The sequence below is a fragment of the Rhipicephalus microplus genome, chromosome 7 (assembly GCF_043290135.1).
Source record: "Rhipicephalus microplus isolate Deutch F79 chromosome 7, USDA_Rmic, whole genome shotgun sequence".
In the NCBI taxonomy this organism is placed as follows: Eukaryota; Metazoa; Arthropoda; class Arachnida; order Ixodida; family Ixodidae; genus Rhipicephalus; species Rhipicephalus microplus.
The window spans coordinates 113,236,272-113,256,235 of NC_134706.1; the positions used below are offsets into that span (position 1 = coordinate 113,236,272).

At 43.1% G+C, this 19,964-nt stretch overlaps 1 protein-coding gene across 5 annotated transcripts in view; it reads left to right on the forward strand.

The window, feature by feature from the left end:
* Positions 1 to 3,525: 3,525 nt before the first annotated feature.
* The window catches only part of LOC119179724 (monocarboxylate transporter 9), a 53,897-nt gene continuing 37,458 nt past the window's right edge, over positions 3,526 to 19,964 (forward strand). Inside the window, exons 1-2 of one of the 5 annotated variants that reach the window (XM_037430844.2) lie at positions 3,526 to 3,605; positions 8,611 to 8,876. In XM_037430844.2, the coding sequence (XP_037286741.2) occupies positions 8,657 to 8,876 (220 nt within the window). In that variant the 5' untranslated portion in view covers positions 3,526 to 3,605; positions 8,611 to 8,656. Of the gene's footprint in view, positions 3,708 to 8,203; positions 8,877 to 19,964 lie in introns of those variants that run through there. The other 4 variants (XM_075869580.1, XM_075869581.1, XM_037430843.2 and 1 more) reach the window with 4 other exon arrangements.

The window sequence follows — 19,964 nt, forward strand, 5'->3', positions numbered from 1 at the left end:
GCTATCGATTCAAATATTCTTTGTACTTTTATTCTTTTCTTATAATATATAGTATTCTTGATTTATTAAGGAAGACGTCTGTGGAAATAATAAAGTGTGACACTATATCACAAGTACCCACAGTAAACCTCCCAGCTTTCAGGCAAATTTCAGCCTTCCTCTCTACCACGGTAGTTGTTACAGTTTTAGTAAACTTACTTTATTCCATTACGACAATGGAAACAGATTTGATTGATATGTGAAATTTAATGTCCTAAAACCACCATAAGATTATGAGAGACGCCGTAGTGTAAGACTCCGGAAATTTCGAGCGCCTGAGGTTCTTTAACCTGCACCCACATCTGAGCACATGAGCCTACCACATTTCCGCCTTCATCGGAAATGCAGCCGCCGCAGCCGAGATTCGATCTCGCGACTTGCGGGTCAGCAGCCGAGTACCTTAGCCACTTGCCAACCGCGGCGGGGCAATGCTAATAGAGAGACAGAGAGAGAGAATAAAATGACGAAAAGGCAGGAAGGTTAACCAGCAATTGGAGCATCCGGTTCGCTACCCAGCACTAAAGCCGCGTTCACATTGAGCATTCCGGCCGCCGAAAGTGCTCCAAATCCGGTTCGGCGGCGGCGAGATCCGCCGAAAGCGCCCTCTCCGCGCTGATCGCTCTCGGGCCGATTTTTGTGGCGTCTGCCACCAAATCGGTCACCGCGGACCAATATGAGCGCTACTCAAGGAATTTTGAAAAATGGCGGCCAAGCCCTACTCACTTGTTATGCTGCAGTGCACGTAACTGAATGTTGAAACCAACGGGAGTTTAACCTACTCTGTGCCTACTTCGCCTCCGTATTTCGTGAAAGAGGTGACCAAGCTTGTTGCGGTCTTGCAAAGCAAAACGAACCAACCAACGCCGCTGGTGTCGGTGGTTTTTCTGCTCTTGGTGCATTACAAGACAGCCACTTGCCAGCAAAGTAAGCAGTACTGTCTTTTTTTGCTTCTTGCGTAGGGTAATCGTCGAAGTATACACCACTCGATAGCGGAATAGCGTTTTTGAGCCGCGACAACAACTGGGTGACAGCGCATCCATCTCGCGTTCGTACCGTAGTAAATGGCATATTCGGAGACGCGGGGCGCGTCCAGTGCGAACGACGCTGTGTTTGTGCGGCAGGGGAATTTCGGTCGCTGTAGAAAGTGGATGTTTCAGTGTGAACTAGGCATAAAGGAAGAGAAAATGGGGTAGAAGGATGGGAAAGAAAGTGGAGAGCAAAACAGACGCGCGAAAAGGAAAAAAAGTGAGCTGGGGTGCTATAGCCTATACAATAGGCCACTACCACGCAAATAGTTCAATAAGGCCTTCACTGATTTTCTGTGTGAAGACAGATCATGACGCCTTTCAAGCACTGATTGTTCTGACAGAGGTCTGTCGTCCAGGCGAGCTAACGCAGCAGCTAGCTGCAGTCTTTGCACGCTGTAACGAGGGCAGTGACAGAAAACGTGCTCTATCGTTTCACCGCTACCGCTATGACCACAAGCAGCACTGTCTTCCATGCCGATTCGGAAGGCGAAAACTTTGGTGAACGCGACACCAAGACACAGCCGGCAAAGCACCGTTGTCTCAAGTGGAGAGAGTCCGAGTGGAGGCTGAAGTCGACGCGACGTGTCCAGCTTATGAAGTCGTGTGTACTGTGAGTACTCAGCGTTCCACAGGGATGTTACTTCTTCATTAGCGATTTTTGCAGATTTTCCTTGCAGCACCAGTCTTTGAAAATGGTTTAGATTCTTCACCATCTTCGTGTGCTGATCGGGCAGCTGCATCGGAATGTTCGTTGCCTAGTATACCGCAGTGACTTGGAAGCCACTCAAACGTGATTTCATGTCCTTCGTCGACGAGGTGGTGAAGCAGCTCTCTACTTTCCAGCACTAGTTGTTCATGAGGTCCCACGACAATGCAAAATTTTTGAGGAACGTTATGCAAAAGTAGGCCATTACATTTTTGTACCGACTCGCTCAGTTACAATTCTGAGCGAACAAATGGTACAGAATGAAAGGTAAGGAGGTTCACCAATTCGGGATAACCGGTTTGATACCCTACACGTGTGAACTGGATGGGGGACATTGTAAGAAGAAGAGGAGAGAAAAACAGAAAAATAGCACATCGCACAGCACGTGCACTATCACCTAGTCAGTAAATGTCCATCGACCTGGTATGCAAAGCGGCATGACTATCGCAGCCGCTTGTCCAGGTCCATTTTCCGAAAAAACCTGAGCACTTTCTTGGTCGCCTTCAGTGTTTAAGTCGTTTATGGATGACATGCAAAGACAGATTCGACATGCATTTGTCCATTATCAAGGCGTGCTACAAAGGGTACTGTAGTCAATAGCAGTGTAAATGATGTAATTGCAAGTTTTACTTATTACTCATTTTTCAGTCACATGTGAGAGTGCGGAAGCACCTGGGCACATCCATTGTCTTCCCACCCCCTCTGAAGAAGGAATCGAGTTAATTTTTAAACGCCGGAAAGTGAACCCACTTGTTCATTAGAGCTGTTTTATTATCTTCATTATTTATTCAAACAAAATAATCAGTCTGAAAAAATTGATCAGCTTTAGGTCTACATGTGCTATATTTCCGAATATAAAAAATTTTGGACTGTCTTCTTCAGAGGTGTATTTCGGGTCATACTTCTCCACTCTACAACTCCTGTAATCTTTGAAAATAATGCGTTAAAATAGACGCGTTCTGTATATGTCGTCTGTATGGTCATCATGTATTGTGTTATATTCTATTATGTATTGTTGTAGCTCTTCTTTCTTCGGAGCCAAGCCATCCGCTCACAGTATCCTGAAATATAGAATAATTTGTGCAAATGAACATGCAATTAGTGTGAAAGGTTTGGGTGACGGTGCTTGGAAGCGAAGAGTTGCCTCCCTCTGCTGCCACAGAAAATCCTTGAGAATCAAGAAACGGCAGTTTATCTGCGTTCAAGTCGCTGCTTTTTAAACCTAGAAAAGAAAAGTCTTAGAACACACGAACACAAACGTACTCGCAAAGAAGATTCGTCATCGAAATCAAATGACAGATGAAAATTTAGTCCAATGTCATAGCCCCCATTCGCAAGTCATGTGCGATCAAGCCATGTATATTTTTACAAACTCAAGAACTAGTATACCTAACCCTGACATCTACGTTATTCAATGATCGATGCAGGCTCGTCAAGCGTGAAGAAGCTCAGACTGGGCAGACACGCTCGCTCATAGAAAAGGCTAAATCACTGGTCGCAAAGAACAATTTCGGGGCAAGTTGTGAATATACGCCAACAATTTCGAAACCCAAAATACTCAAAATATTGGTTGCGTTTCCAGCTGCAGCGATATTTGCAGCGGCTCTCCTCCGCATACGAGCGTGTGCAGGTTCGTAGCCACGAACAATGAAGACAATCGACGTGAATGATTGATCGCGCTCGCCGTGACTTACTTCTGAAACCCTGACGTACTTCGTGTGTCTTTTTCTCGTCGTCGCTTTTAAGCGTTGCCAACTTTCTCCGCACTGGGGATAGCGGCAATATCGGTGAGGAGCCGAAGACGACGTTATGCGAGACACACTGCGTCAATGGTAAGTCGAGCGCGAAGAAGCAGTAAGCGTAGACAGCTGACCCGTAACACCTCTGCGCTACAAGCACACAACGCCCACTCAATCTGACGATTGTTACACCAGGTATGCAACCTCTCTTTCCCGCTGCTGCTAGTACAGGAACTCATGCTACAAATCACCACAAAATGAGGCGGTAGCCTGAAGGCGCAGCGGCATCAGTAAGCCAGTCAGCAATGTAGCAGGCTCACGAATTTTACGCGCTGTCACTGCGTTATATTTTGCTCAACATACGCGTAATGGTGGGCCTAAAGTGAAACAAAAAGTTGAGTGCTGTGATCATAGTGTGTTGTAATTGCTACCAAAGACGTATGATAAGCGTTATCACGAAACTGATCGCTTTTGTGGGCGGTGACATCGATGTATTTAGCACCGAAAACAACTCCACGTGGGTTGTAAATAGATTGTGCAGCCTGATAACAGTGGGCATTCACTCCAAAAAAAAAAAAAAGATCGAGTAAAAAGGGCGTCCTTTCGTCACACAACAACAATCATCATCTGGCTTGCTCGCGCTTTCTCTCTTCAAAACTCGACGCTGGCTACTTTCTTATCAAGAAAGCTGTATCCCGCTGATAAAGTGCATGGAGTTCATGACCTAAAAGTGCCGGCCCTGCCGCAATAGCGAGAGGAAATGAACAGAACACATATGACGGTCATTGTTGTGGGACAAAAAAGTCGCCCATTTCGAGTGGATCTTTTTTTTTTGTGAGTGTGTATTGGGCACGCAGATATATATTACCACAACGCTTTATTTACCTAGAACACTAAGGTTAGGCATTCTTCGGGTGCTTGTTTTGTCGGTACGTGTTTTTTTTTTTTTTGCAAAACGAAATTTGTTTAGAATAATGGCCCGAAGCTCGTTTCATCAAGCATTTCCCGGTCCGCTGTCTGAAAAGTTTGTAGGTGTTGAAACCCACCCTCCCCAGGCATTACCTGCGGTCTGCCCTGCAGTGGTGGTCTTGTGGCTAAGGTACGCGGCTGCTGACCCGCGGGTCGCGGGATTGAATCTCGGCTGTGGCGGCTGCATTTTTGATGGAGGCGTAAATGATGTAGGCGCGTGTGCTCAGATTTGGGTGCACGTTAACGAACCCCAGGTGGTCGAAATTTCCGGAGCCCTCCACTACGATGTCTTTCATAATCGTATGGTGGTTTGGGGACGTTAAACTCCACATATAAATCAGTCAATCACCTGCGGTCGTGTGCTCAGCTACGCCCCACCAGCAAAACCCTCCGATTTTCAGTCGAATCAAAGATTATGACGTCGGCAGTCGATTATCATTGTACGAAAATGTTAGCGCGGCCGATAGGTGAAATGACGCAGAAAAGCACAGCTACGCGGGTTTGTACTTCTCCGGAGTAAACAATACTTGACTTCTCATTCATGAATCAGTGTTTTCTACCTAAGGTTTTCTCAAGAGTCAAGACTAGACTCCGAGATATATTCGGATGTTCTACCGTCCTTCATTTTCGGGCAGAGCAGCAGCTTCGCTCCAGTGCTCCACAGAGATGTGAAAACTTCATCAGGTACGTTAAAAATGTAGCTGACTTTTGCAGTCACATTAACACCAATATGACCGAAGAGGAAAAGATGAAGAACATTATGAAAGCCATAGAGGTTGATGCCTTCCAAATGCTTTTAGCGAAAAACCCTCATACGGTGAACAAAACATCGACTTTTTGCCAGAGCTATGGGGAACCGCGGAAGCAACGCCTCTACGTGGCGGGATCTCGTATCGTGAAGCACGCTTTCAGCACTGACTAACGGATCGCTGCCTCCTCCGACGCATTTCTCGACCAAGTCAAGCAATTTGTTCGAGAAGAAGTCGCGCGTAAGCTGTCTCTTCTGCCAATAACCCATATATATATATATATATATATATATATATATATATATATATATATATATATATATATATATATATATATATATATACATATGCAGTGAGCAAACAAAGTTCATCATCGCCGGAAGATTTGCTGCAGCACAGCAACGACGTTAGACCGAGACTGTTCGCTTTAGATGTTGGTGATTTTCGTCCAATTTTTGCGAAAACAAAGGTGATCACGTAACTTGCAGCTGTGCCCGAAACTCCGGTCAAGGAAAACGCGCTTGAACCGATCATCGGCGCCACCGACTGCAGGTAGCGAACACTTCCCGCGTTTTGCCGCCACTTCCCGTGCTATCGCCGTCCCCAGGTCCACTTGCCTATGTCGCCATACCGCGGCAGCTTTACGAGGCCTCAGCTTCGCTTGTATTTGAGTAGTTAATATGCTCTTATTTTCTCGGTCCTCCAAAGCGGGTGTGGTTTTATCGATTCACGGCCAAAAGAAGAAAGAGCGAGCGGTGGGAGCGAGCGTTTGGCACCTCCGCACTCATAGCGGACTCCAATCAAACCACGGCGACGATGGATGGGGTGACATGAATCAGCCCTTAGGAACCAGCCTTAAGCTTACTCGACCTCTTCCGAGGCAATGTTAAGGTTAGTGTAGTTTTATGAGAAGTGCATTTTTGTTGACCAGTGTTTACGAATGAAGTATACTTCAGATCTTTCCGAAAACAAGTATAGTGAAACCAGAACAAACATGCAATTCATCGCATGTTCCACCCTATTTCTCGTAATGATGTGGTACAAGAAGAAATATTTATGCTACGATGTTTCATGGAAGACTTGCTAACAACGAAGAAAGTTTAATCAATTATTTTTGTGTTTTAAGAAAGAAAATGATTGGGACCTCCTGCCGCATTCTGTATTTGTTTCTACGACTGCTTCGCCGCAAAGCACGCAGTCAGCCTTGCAGCTGACGCTATTCACAAAAGTGAAGGTATCTCAGGGGTCATACGCGCTCAAAATTTTCGTCGCATCGATGTCAAGGCAATGAGAAATGAAGTCACTTTACGATTTGAGCTTGCGTGGCGGGCCCAATGAGAAGTATGAACGCAGCACGGCAGATAGCGGTATCGCTGGCCCATTGTGCAACGCGGCCGTTTACAGAAATATACACAGAGATAACGCACAATGTATACATTTTTCTCGCGTGTGAGGCGGCCGCACCTAAATGGAAAGGAGGATGGTAGTGCTGGGACGAGGAAACTAAGAGTGCCAAACATGATCTGGCGGCGCCGTGAGGCGCAGTGTCATCCCTGAATTATTAATAAACCGTGAGTTGGACACTTTTTGAAAACCTATAGGTGTTACACAAAATTCGATGATATGTCCATTCAGTGAACAAAATGTGCCTCAGCTCTCGTAGTGTCAACGTAAGGCTTCTGCGGCGCGTACTGAAAGCGGCGGACATGTCAAGTGAAAGGAACTTCGTATATGAGATCACACTTACATGCGGCAAAGACAACGGCTGGCTAACGAAACGTCGCTTTATTGTGTCCAATTGTGATTTCTTTACGAAGAAAAAAAGAAAGCTGCTAGTTATTTTTATAGTTCTAAATGCTACCTGGCACAATCATATGCTGCTTATGTGCAACGGTTAACTCAGCGAGATCTGTTATAGCCGTCACAAAACAGAACCTCAATTTGTAGAGCCATTTCATATCAAGAAAAGGGGGAAAAAATGTAAAACTGACATGTCTGTGGTAATATACAATAGTGAAATTCATTTCCTTGAGACTTCATTTAGGACGTGATACCTGTGTTTTATAGATTGCCCTTTCCTGAATTAGTTAGCACGCAAATGTTTCAACTCCACGTATGAAAGAAATCTCGCTGACAATGAGCAGCCTTCAGGAATATTTTCAATATTTATATGCTTTACCGGTAGCCTAAATAGCTCTTATCTGTCAAAGAACGAATGCTTGCCAAAGTCAACCCGAGTGTTCTTTTTTTTATTATCACATCTAACTTCTTCTAAGTGATATATATGAAGCTAGTTTTGAAGCTTACCAGAATACGTCTTGATTATCAATCAACTGTACATCTTTCAAGTTTCCGTCGACGATTTCAAGGCTGTTGCAAAACTCCAGCGTAAACAACTCTATAGAATGCGTTTACCTCAAAAGACATTGAATTTTTGAATGCTCTTCAGCTTATAAAATTTTGTTTTCTGCGGGCGCTCACCGAAACATTCACAACATTGCTGGCGGAAACGTAACATTATTATTGTTTGTTTACAATGCCCGAGAACGTTGCGCTTGCTGGAAATTAATCGGTCTTTCGGGGCACCTGCGAATACTAGAACCGTTGATCCTCGGGTGAGTTCGTAAGGCATGATATAATAACTACACAGCGCTGATGAATGTGCACATCAACAGGATAGAAAATGTGAACGCTGCACGCTGGCTTAACTGCAAAAAAGTGCGTCAAAACACAGTTAGACTGGTACACATGTCCGCGCACTTGCGAAGACACTTGAAAAAGCAATAAACTGTGACGTCACAGAATTGAGCTGACACGTGATACGTCACAGGGAATTGCAATCGCTATGCAGCACATTCATTGGAGTTTGTATGACACATGCCTCACTTTTTTATTATTATCAGAAGGGCTTCTGCAATCTCTGTGTTGTAACATATCATCGTGTTCGAATACTAAAGAAGTGGCTCTGGCAGGAGTGTGAACACCACTGCGTTTCGCCAGCCAGCAACGTCCATGTCCATGTCATGGTTGTTCCCTCGATTGTTTATATGCATCCTCTCAACATTTTATGGTATATCTTGGCATTATCTGTATATCACCTTCATAACAAACCTTAGAAATGGCCCCCTTAGGAGTGTCAACGCGTACGCTTAAACGCCAGACACGAGACAGTGTACTACTTTATCTTACAGCAACGTTATCGCTCCGCGAAAGTGAAGTGCTTACCTTCTTTCGTGAAACTGTGGCAGGCAAACAAGCGTTAAAGACACTAACGACAGATTTGTACATAGGCGCCGAGGGACCAACCCTCCGTCGTCGACAAACACGTGCCTATATATATCACGTACAGGGGCTTTATATATACGTGCAAACAAGCGCAGCTGCGGCTTTCCGTGCTGCGGGTGAGCGGCAACATAGCCGCCAGTGATGCCGACTGAAGAGCAGCTCAAGAGAGACCCCGTGTTCGGACTGGACTCCCGACAAAGCTGGATCACTGCATCGTTCTGCGGTGCTCTGCTGTTCCTGGCCTTGTCCACCATAAGCGTGAGCGGCGTGTTCTTCTACGGCGTCGTCGAAGCCTTCGGAGTGAACAGGGAGCAGGCGTCCTGGCCCGTCACGCTTAGCGGCAGCGTGCTGCCTCTGGCAGGTAAGGCAGCTATGACACGTCTTCCAATTCGAGATCGTAGTAGGTTATGATATGTTTGATGGACGCTGCTTCGTATGATATCACATTTAGCATCGTCTCTACAAAGGTACTCCTCGCAATGTGCTCTGGAACGAGCACGCATGCAAGTTTAAACGGGATAGCGTTAAACAGCTTATTTAGCGGAAATTCAGGCGACGGCATAAGTGGTGGTGGCGTCATTGGTTCTGAGCGAACAAGTCATCCTGTCCGTGGCCGAAAAAAGGATACATATGAAAGCGAAATCTTATTGAAAAAGTTAGCAGATTCCGCGTACCTTGTGACTCGATATTATGCGGAGCGACGTCCGCTTCGGTGCACAAGTCGCGGGGGGGCTGGCTCTACTGGTGACCCGAAATTCGGTGGCTCTATCCTAGTTGTGGCGGTCACATTACATGGAGGCGAAATCGTAGAGGCCCATGTACTTTGTGATGTCAGTGCACGATAAAGAACATCATACGGAGAAAATTTCCGGGGCCCTCCTCTACGGCGTCTCCTAAACCATATCGTGATTATGGCACGTAAAATGCCACTTATTATTTTAAAGACGATAGTCTTTCTTTGGGACCTTCGACGCAGAAATTTTGGTCTGTTGGTACATTTGTTTGTTTGTCCGCCCTTAACGGTACCTTAAACAGCACCAAAGTGACCAAATGATACTCCAAATGGCTGACCCCAGCCGCCGCACCCACCAATATTGCTCAAGGTTCAGCGTTCATAGTTGTGTGATTGTCAATTAAAAACCAATTATTGCGCATATCTGAGGCACCATAATAATACGTCAATATCCTCTAGGTGTATCTCTTACTAGAAAAAGCATACGTAAGTATGCTTACGTATGCTCACGTATGCTTACGTATGCTTACATATGCTTACGTATGCATACGTAAGTAGAAAAAGCATACTAGAAAAAGCATACGTAAGGCTGGGGTCGTCCCTTAATAGCAAAATCAAAACAAATCTAAAGGAAGTCTGTCGTTACGTAAAGGTAACAAAAAAGACATCAGTGGATTTCCCTTTATCACGCACAATGACGAACTACTTAGAGATGATATGAGTAGAGCAGAATGCTTCAATGCATATTTTCAATCCGTTTTTTCTCCGCCAAGCCCGATATCTCCCGTTACGACACTCAGATTGTTACCAACTATGAATGATATCATAATAACTGAATCAGGTATAAGAAAACATTTGAATAGGCTGAATCCCTAGTTTGCGCATGGTCCCGACGGTATTTCAAACCACATACTAAAACGATGTGCTGATCATATAGCTCCATTTCTAGCTGCTTTGTATGAAGTATCGATAAGGTGTGAAAAATTGCCACGAGAGTGGAAGTTAGCCAATATCACGCCTTTGCACAAATCCGGCGTCCGTGATAATGCATCTAACTATAGACCTGTATCGCAACCCCCCTTTGTTGCAAGACACTGGAACACATAATCTATTCTTGCCTTATAAAACACCTTCAAGATAATTTTTTCACTCCGTCTCAACATGGTTTTCGCGCAGGCCTTTCGTGTGTTACACAGCTAACCGAATTCGTACATGACATCGCTTCATCATTCGACCTGGGCATTCAATTGGAGGCTGTTTTTTTGTACTTCAAAAAAGCTTTTCATGTCGTCCCCCACAGTCTTTTGCTTCATAAGTTGTCGTTTCTTGGTATTCCTAAAACCCTCATAGACTGGATTAAGGATTATCTCAGCGGCCGCAAGCAATGTGTTGTGATAAATGGTGTGTCTTCATCAACAGCTGATGTACTGTCCGGGGTGCCACAGGGGTCGGTCCTGAGGCCGCTTCTGTTTTTGATTTTTATCAATGATTTTCCACTGGGTTTGAAATCAACAGGGAGGCTTTATGCTGATGATTGTGTTTTGTATTGCCCAGTCAAGTGTTTTGATGACACCACAGTACTTCAGTCTGACCTTGATAAGATTGTGTCTTGGTGTGCTGAGTGGCAAATGAGTTTGAACCTAACTAAATGTTTTCATGTGCAATTTAATAACAAAAAGGTAGTATCCAGGTCTTATTACTCAATCTTGCTAGGAAGCGCAGCCACTATTACAAAGAACACACAACACAAGCGCTTAACTTCAACTAAACGTTTATTGCAAACGTCAGAATTTATAAAGGAGGTGAAAAAAGGAAAACATAAAAAATGGTAAACAACAAAAAAGTTGAAGTTTAGTTGAAGTTAAGCGCTTGTGTTGTGTGTTCTTTGTAATAGTGGCTGCGCTTCCTAGCAAGATGGATCCTCGCCAACTGGCCCGATACAATTGTTTATTATTACTCAAATTCCTGCGCATTACAAAAGGTAGATCAAGTTAAGTATCTCGGCGTTACATTCACGGCAACACTAGATTGGACCAGTCACGTAGATCTAATCACAGCCAAGGCTTCGCGCTTAATTCATTTTTTTCAAAGAAACTTCAGCGACACGCCGCAAACACTCAAGGAAACCTTGTATATTACAAACGTGCGCCCAATTTTAGAGTATGCTTGTGTTTCTTGGGACCCTTTCACGAATGTACTAAAACAAAAGTTGGAGAGGGTGCAAAAAAGGGCTGCTAGATTTGTTACAGGAAACTACGATTTTAGAATAAGGTCTTCTGGAATTCTTCAGGCCTTGGGATGGGAACCCCTTTGTGCACGATGGAAAGACTTAAATTTCTCTATAATATATATCACGGTAAGACTGGGCTAAACAAAGAGCGGTATTTAAAGACGCCTAGTTATATGTCCGAACGGAAAGATCACTTATATAAAGTTAGAGAATATACCTGTCGATTGAATGTCCTTAAATACTCTTTCTTTCCAAATTCTATTAGTGACTGGAATGCGCTAAAAATACCAATATTCTCTGATTCTAATTTCCTAACAGCCATTGAAACAGCATTTTGAGCTGCTGAAATAACCCATATATTTAACGTTGGCTTTGTACTTCTCTTGGTTGTTGATTTTTTATATGTATAATTACTGCTTTCGTTGTATAATCCTGTGTTTTGTACTTTTGTTCTAATGCTGTACTACAAGTGTTGATTTCTCCTGTGTACTGTAATGCACGATTTATTTGCTTTTAATTTTGCTGTTTTGTATTCTATTTTCTACTGTAACCCCCCTACAACAATGCCCAATGGGCGATGTAGGTACTTGTAATAAATAAATAAATTAATTAAATAATAAAGTAATTATGAGGACCATAGCGTTTATTACGTTTCGCTCAAAGTGCAACGCGATGCTCAAAAATAAAAAAGACAAATGTTTCCAACGTTTTGCTCAGACGACACGGGGGTGGCACCTACCCGTCGTGTTGTGTTCTACACCTTATCACCTACGAGAATGGCGCGCAGGGTGCGCGCACTTCGTTTTCCAAGATAACTGCCAGATAGCATTTATGTCTCACGTCACACGTGACGTTATGCACTCGTTCGGCTCCGTTGCACCCTAGAGGCACTCTAGATAAGTATGTGCTGTTTAACGTCTCGAAACCATCATACGATTTCGAGAGACGCCGTAGTGGAGGGCTCCGGAAATTTTGACCACCTTGGGTTTTTCAACGTGCACCCAAATCTTAGCACACAAGTTACATTCCAGCCTCCATCTGAAATGCAGCCGGGATTCGATCTCACAACCTGCGGGGCAGCAACTGAGTACAGTTTAAAAAAAGAGCGAGTAATAAGGGTGTCTTTTTGTCCCACAACAATAATCGTCATCTATATTGCGTTCCATCCTTGCGCTATCGCCCAGCGCCCGGTACATTCCGGTCACGATCGATATGCCCATTATCAGGGTTACATTGCATTCTCGACAGGAAAGCGGCCAGCGCCGAGTTTTCAAGAAAGGAAGCGCACGGAAGCCTGATGACGATTATTGTTGTGGGGCAAAAAGACACCCTTTTTACTCGATATTTTTTTAGTGTACCTTAGCCACTAGACCACCGCGGCGGGGCTACTCGAAGCATTCTAACGCAGCGCCTCCAGAATACCATTCACTGATTTTCTTGCGCTGAACATCACATAAACGTAATGTTCACTCTCCACACGCAAGAGTATCGTCTTTCGACGACATTTGCAGTTTAAGATGCAGATACGGGGCCAATTTTGGCTATGCGGAACGTGTGAAAGGAAGGTGACTGTGGTAAGTTTTTTTCGAAACATCATCGAATGACGATAAATATATGTACAGCCTACATCATCTTTATTATCACGTGAGCGTCGACCGCACGCACTATCAGCGCCCTACAACGGCGATAATGTGCGAGACCGGCAACAGTACCCGCAGGCGCACAAATCGGCGCTAGTGCAAGCTGTGTCTGCCACGTTGTTCCTTTAAGGATGATTCACGTCCTACCGCATAAATATGTCTCCTTAGGCAAAAAAAATGAAAACAAAAGTAGTGTGAACGAACTCATCCGCACAGCTTGCCGATAGAACGAAACCATGCGCAAAGATACATTATTTTTACCGCAAGGTCTTTGTCAGTTTATTCCACCTAAAGGTGGCAGGAGCGCATGATGTTGAATGAAGACGTGGAATTAAAAAAAAAAGCAAGACGTTCGTGACGTTTCTATCTGCAATTGTGCGTACTCCGGGCGCTTTTAACAAAGGGAGAATTTCGTCCTGAAAGGAACGGTCTGGCAGACGGCGGTTGCGCTAGCGCAGCATCGTACGCCTGCGCGTACTGCTACCACGCATTCTCACCGTTGTATGGCGCTGATAGTGCGTGGGGTCGACGCTCGCACGATAATAATAAAAATGTTGGAGGCTATCCAGCCGTACGCACAGACCGGTGTTAAACAATTGCGTATGTAGTAAATGCCGAGTTTTTTTACTCTTGCGTAAAAATTCTAACAGCCACTTGATTTTACTAACTACGAAAGCGGTAAGCCGATATGTAGCGCTTGTGCTTGCGATGGTGGCTAGAGACACGCAGACAAACTTCAGTGAATGGCGCTTGAGTACATAATTGACGTTAACCCAACGTGACTATTCCATTATAGGAGTACATACGTGATGTTTTTATATTGAATAATCAGCGCTGCACCCTAGATTGACGTCTCACAACCATTACACCTGCATAGCGTCTTTTCCCAGAAGTTTGGAAACCTGGCGGGGCTCTGTGGTAGAATAAATAATTGCCATAGAGAATGCTCAGGTTCGATTTGAAATCATGATTATTCTTTGCCGTCCCATAGTCCACACAGCCGATGTCGGTTCTTGTTAACGCTCTTGAAATTAGGTTATCAGTGTCTCTTGTCACCATTTCTTCACTCTTACAAAAAAAGGTAGTAGTACTTGCTAACTTTGGGATAGTAATGGTTTGTCACATAGGTTACAACTCAGGTAGTAAGCGCTGTTAGTAACGTTCAGGGCGGTAACAGTTACTACTTTTGGTGTTACTACCACGATTTAGTAACTGTTACTGCCGTAGCCGTTACCATCTATTATAGGTAGTAACATTTAAAGGTTTAAAGAAAAGAAATAGTGATCAATACTACCCTGTTCATTCATTTTGGCATATATTTCTCTAATGATAATGCTGGTCAATCCATGTTTCGCTACTACACAACTTTGGGTTATGTAGCGTGGTGTGCTATGATCGCGATACTACCCTGTTCATTTATTTTAACATGTGTTTCTCCATTGCTAGTGCTAGTCAGTCAATTTTTCGTTACTACACAACTTTGGATTTTGTGGCGTGGTGTGTCATGATCGCGAAAAACGCATACGCTATGAAGCAACCGTGAGGTATATATAGCCCTTACTTTGCAGGTGCATGTCTGGCACAAGGAAGCACTTGTGTTTTAGGATGGATTATAAGAAATGTGAACCTATAGCTTTATAATATACTACCTGGTTAGGTGTGATTGGGGACGCAGCACAATATTGCAAACAGCCTTAGTTATGAAACATTATATGTACAGTGGCCGAAAGAAGGTACCGAACTCATTCTCAGTGCATTTCAACGCTTCACAAGCATAGTACGTCAGCGGTGAAAAGGCAATAATCGTTCTTGGAGTTTGATGCATCAAAACAATGATAAAATTTGGAGACACGCTGCAGTGGAATAATTGTGACCGACTGGTTATTTTGATCTACCGGTCTTGTTAATTGGCTGTTTTTACCAATATTGTTGTAATGTCTATTACAATGCGTGTAGCACTTTCTTATGGTTCGTTAACTTATACTTCTCCGTTTCGACAAAATCAGAATGACGGCTACATATCGTGGTTGCGTAATTTAAAACAAATCGTATTTTCTTGATGTACGATTATCTTCTGCGTCATTTTTCTGTTTAATGATGGTAGATCGAGATGATTCCTCCCATAAATTATCAGAATCGGAATCGCACATTATTTTGGCTTAGATAGTGAACAGATTGGTAGCAAAAAGGTAAAACGGGGCAAGAAATTTAGTAACGGCTGCAGTTACTACAATTTTCATTGCAGTTACTAACTGTTTACTAGCGTAGGTAGTTTTCAGGTCTGAAAAAGTTAGTAACGGTTGAAGCTAGTAATTGTTTAATAAGATAGGTAGTAAACAGGTAGCAAACGGGTAGTAACGACCCAAGAAAAGTAGTCGTAGTAACCACCGCAGTTACTACCTATTTGCTTGGGGTTTCTACCTTTCTACCACCTTTTTTAAAAAGTGTGGGTCTATATAAACTGCCAATGACATATGGTGTCTTCCTACCCGCATATCGTTGTCCGTGGTACACGGCAATGTGCCACAGGGGTAAACGACGCATGAGGGTTCTACGCCGTGCGCCAAGGGCTTTTCACTTCGGCCATTGCTTTACTTGCCGTATTTATTTTTCACACTAATTTTCGTTTGCGCCAAGTTAAAAAGAATACGACTGTTAGCACCTATACACAGGTGGCTAGGAATGAATAGTTTCAGTCGGCCAGTGTTACGCAAGCATTCGTTCGTTGAGGTATGCATCTAGAACACATAGTATTGCGGGAAAACAGCGCCAAAGCCCAGGACAGAAAAGGAACAGAAAAGCCGCACGTCTGGAGTTTCCCTGAAGTAGAGAACTCGGCTAGTTGAAACATGCGCATCACAACCAGCGCAAAAAAAAAGAACAAAAAAAAACGTGAGGCCTGCGAGGAAGGCGCATTACATGTAGTCACAGCGAAAGCAGAGCCTCTTCAAAGCGCTCATTGTGTAACTACTGCAATCACACTTGCTTTATACCCACTGGGTCGTTATTATTAAATTTATTTGAGTAGTATAGGCTGCCATTCGCTATGCTAATTTTCGTCATTCGTCTTGGAAGCCTGGTATCCGCTAAGCACTCACGAGGAATTTTGTGCCAATTGTTTATGCAGTGGCTGACGACGATAAGGAATTATGGCTGAATTGGGTGTGCGCCACAGTTAATAGGGGAACAAGAACAAGCTTTCATAATGTGTTGGAGCACTGGATGGCCCCCTCGTTACGCTATTTGCAATGTGCGACGACTGGTTGTTCTTTCGCTGTTTTAAAACGCTTTATAAGTTGTACTAACACGATTGCTTTCCCGACATCAAGCGTGCCTAAGGCAAGTTTGCCAACAAATCGCAAGAACCGGCACATCTCAGTGGTAGAATACTGGGCTGGCACTCAGCGGACCTGGGTTCGAGCACCACTGTGTCATTAATGCTATAGTTTTTTTTTCTAATTTCGCACAATGTGGTTACGGGCAGCGGCAGCGGCCGACAACTGCGCGTGACCCGAGTTGTAATCTCATAACAGCTTTTGCTGTGAAAAAAACCCAAGAAAGTACTCGAGACAAGTGCTTGTGCTACGTCTAATTGTTGACGATACTTTACCTTTCCAAGCCCCTTCGTGGTGGTCTAGTGCCTAAGGTACTCGGCTGCTGACCCGCAGGTCACGGGTTCAAATCCCGGCTGCTGCGGCTGCATTTGCGATGGAGGTGGAAATGTTGTAGACCCATGTGCTCAGATTTGCGTGCACGTTAAAGAATCCCAGGGGGTCGAAATTTCCAGAGCCCTCCACTACGGCGTCTCTCATAATCATATGGTGGTTTTGGGACGTTAAACCCCACTTATCAATCAACTTTACCTTTCCAAGTTGACGTGGTACACGCCCTTATTTCACTACGTCACTAAATACGCTGGGCAAAATGGGCGTTGCCTAAACGGACGCCTACATGTCTGTAAGTTGTCTTTTTTTAGGTCTTCCTCTGCTTTGTTTTGCCCCTCATTGCAGATCGTGTTTGTGCGTCGTAACTTACGAAAGACTTGGATTGATATAAAGATTATAGAATAAGCATATCTTGCGCACAAAAGCAACAGACATTATATGCACTAAATTTACTTAATGACCTTGGCGCCATGATTGCTTTGTCCGATCATTGCACCTATTTTACTTATCAACATTGGCGAAAAAAATGAATAACAAACACCAAAAAGAGCGAACAATCGGAAACAAAAAGAAGGAAGGACGAAAAAACAGAACAAACAAAGATATGAGTGAATGAAAAGGAAGCTAAATAAAACAAGAACAAAAAAGTGAAAAAATATGAAAACTGAGTAAAAGGCAGAAAGCATACATAAATACAAAAGTCCTTCTGCAAAAAAAAAGCGAAATAGAGAAGAAATTTGGAATAATGTTACGGTACAATAGGTATAAGTAGGCATACAAAATGTATTTGAATTCTTATGTACATGTTGACACGCATATAAGAACATATATAGGTATATATGTGTATGTGTATTTTCTGTAAGTGTATACATTTATAGTGAAAATCTCGGGGGTCAGTATGGAAGAAGACGAGAGAAGGGTAACGTATATACGAAAAAAAAAACGAACCAATAGTGAACTCAAGAAAGCAGGAGGCCCAAGCCAATTGATGCCAGACCCGAACTGTGATACACAAGAGAGTGGAGAAAAGAACATTAAAAGGAAGGACAATGAATACGGAGAATTCAGAATAAAAGGTAAAAGATTGAAGCCAAGAGCATAAAAGAAAAAAAACGAGCAAAAAACATTTACTTGTTAGGCAAGTATTTGTAAGTCAAGACTCAGTTTAAACATCTTTGTATTAGGTCAGATAGTTTTGTACAATATATAGCTGAGTCTTCGCTCGTTCCAATTGATGTGGTTGGCAATGGGATGGTGCTCTCTACATGTCTTTTTCATTTCTTTACTTTTATTCTTCAAACTTTACATTTGACACTTGTCTTACTGACTATTTTTATTCGGTAGCCTGCAATATTATTGTACAGCAGAAATGGCATTTTTGTTTGATATTTATTATTTGTGAATTAAATTCTGTCCACACAAACCTGTATCTCTGTGGGTCTAGTTTCAATGAAACGATCTGTCAAAAAAAGTACGGACATGTCGATCAGCGTGCCATAATGATTTCTGAATCCTATCACAGAGATTAAACAATATTTGCATTTAGATCCCGCTATTAAACAAAGAATACCACTGAAGACATTTCCGTTCCGTGACAAAGGTTCAAGGTTACGCTAGCTAATTATCATGTGCCTACAATTATTTTTCTATTATTTTTCTTGCGAGAGAATTTTAGTTCACAGCGCTAGTGTCCTTCGCTTCTACAGTCCTTAATCTTTAACATAGTGCAACTTTTTACGCGTTAAGAATAAAGGCAAAGAATCCTGTCAGTACGACGACACCTCGGCGCTGCGTTATGATATGTTTAGAGATAATTGGTTTAAGCTGCTAATATCTTCTTCAATCCTGTTTGATTTCTTCCTTTTTTTTGCTTCATTTTGGTAGCATGCTTTGCTCGTTGTGAATCTTTTTTCATATGCCACAACTGATTGCTTAGGTTTCTTTAACATTTCCTAAACTACATGTTTTCTTTTTATAGAGTAAGTAGCAAGAAGCGATATTTTGACTTTGCTGGCCTCTGTAGCTAACACAAAAACTCGGTGCTTGTCCTAATGCTCAATAAGTACTTGTCCTTGTCTACCTTTTTATGTGCAAAAGTTGATGATTGCTCATAGCGTTCGCGCAAAAAAAAAATTACGCGGCTGGGGCCATGTGTTCGGAACGGGTGAAAAATGGGTAGAATTCCGCTCGGCCGAATTTCCCAATTTTCGCATGAAGCTACTCCTGCGCTTGCACAGCAACGTAAATACTTATTTGGTTATTGTAGACTACGAGCTACATAACAATAAAAGTTTAGTTCGTTTGGTGCCTGGAGACAAAGCGAAAACGTTTTTGCATTCTGGCAAGCGATAGAGAAAAACGCTACAAAAAAAGCATCCGGTCGCCTTAAGAGAGTGTCTTGAATCGTCAACTTACTTTTAATATATACCATAACCTTTTTTAGGAGGGTTCGTACGTAAAAGAGATGATCTTGTGGGCCCTCCTGGGAGAAAAACGACATAAAAAACTGATTGCCGTTCAATACATGATTCCCTATATTTATGCTGTATTTAGGTATTTCCCCAATCTCAAGAATGCCCTCAAAGACGCATAAAATTGGCAGAATCTCCTAGTGAAGTTGTTCACAAACACGTCTTGAGATTGCGTTTTAACGACGTTTCTCCAGTACTTTAAATAAGCAAAACAAGCGCTAGAAAAATCTTAATCTCACACAGCTCTAAATTTATAGCCTCACAAATAATGGCTGACGAAGTTAACAGCCATAAAAAGCTTGAGCAGTTCAGCATTAAAACGACAAAAAGAGCCGGAGATGATACGTCAAAACATATATGGCCTCTAATTGTCTAACAATGCAATGACGTCAAAGGATTCAACAAAAGAAAACATCAGCACAAGAAAGACTGGTGGTGCTTGATCTGCATGGAGTTTATGAGCAACACAGCACCCTCCAAGTTCTGTCTAAAATCAATTCGTGGAGTTCAAGGATTGGGCTCCTAAAGACTGTGTAAGGGCCCACAGAGTGAATTGTAAGTTTTTCTACTGAAAACAAAACTAAAGGAATGAATATATATCACTCTGTCTCGCTTTTCTCCACGCAGCGTTTTGTTTGTCCCCGCAGGTTGGGGTAAAACGAGGCGTCTCAAGCATTCTTCAATTATTTTTAAAATACTGTTTAGATTGA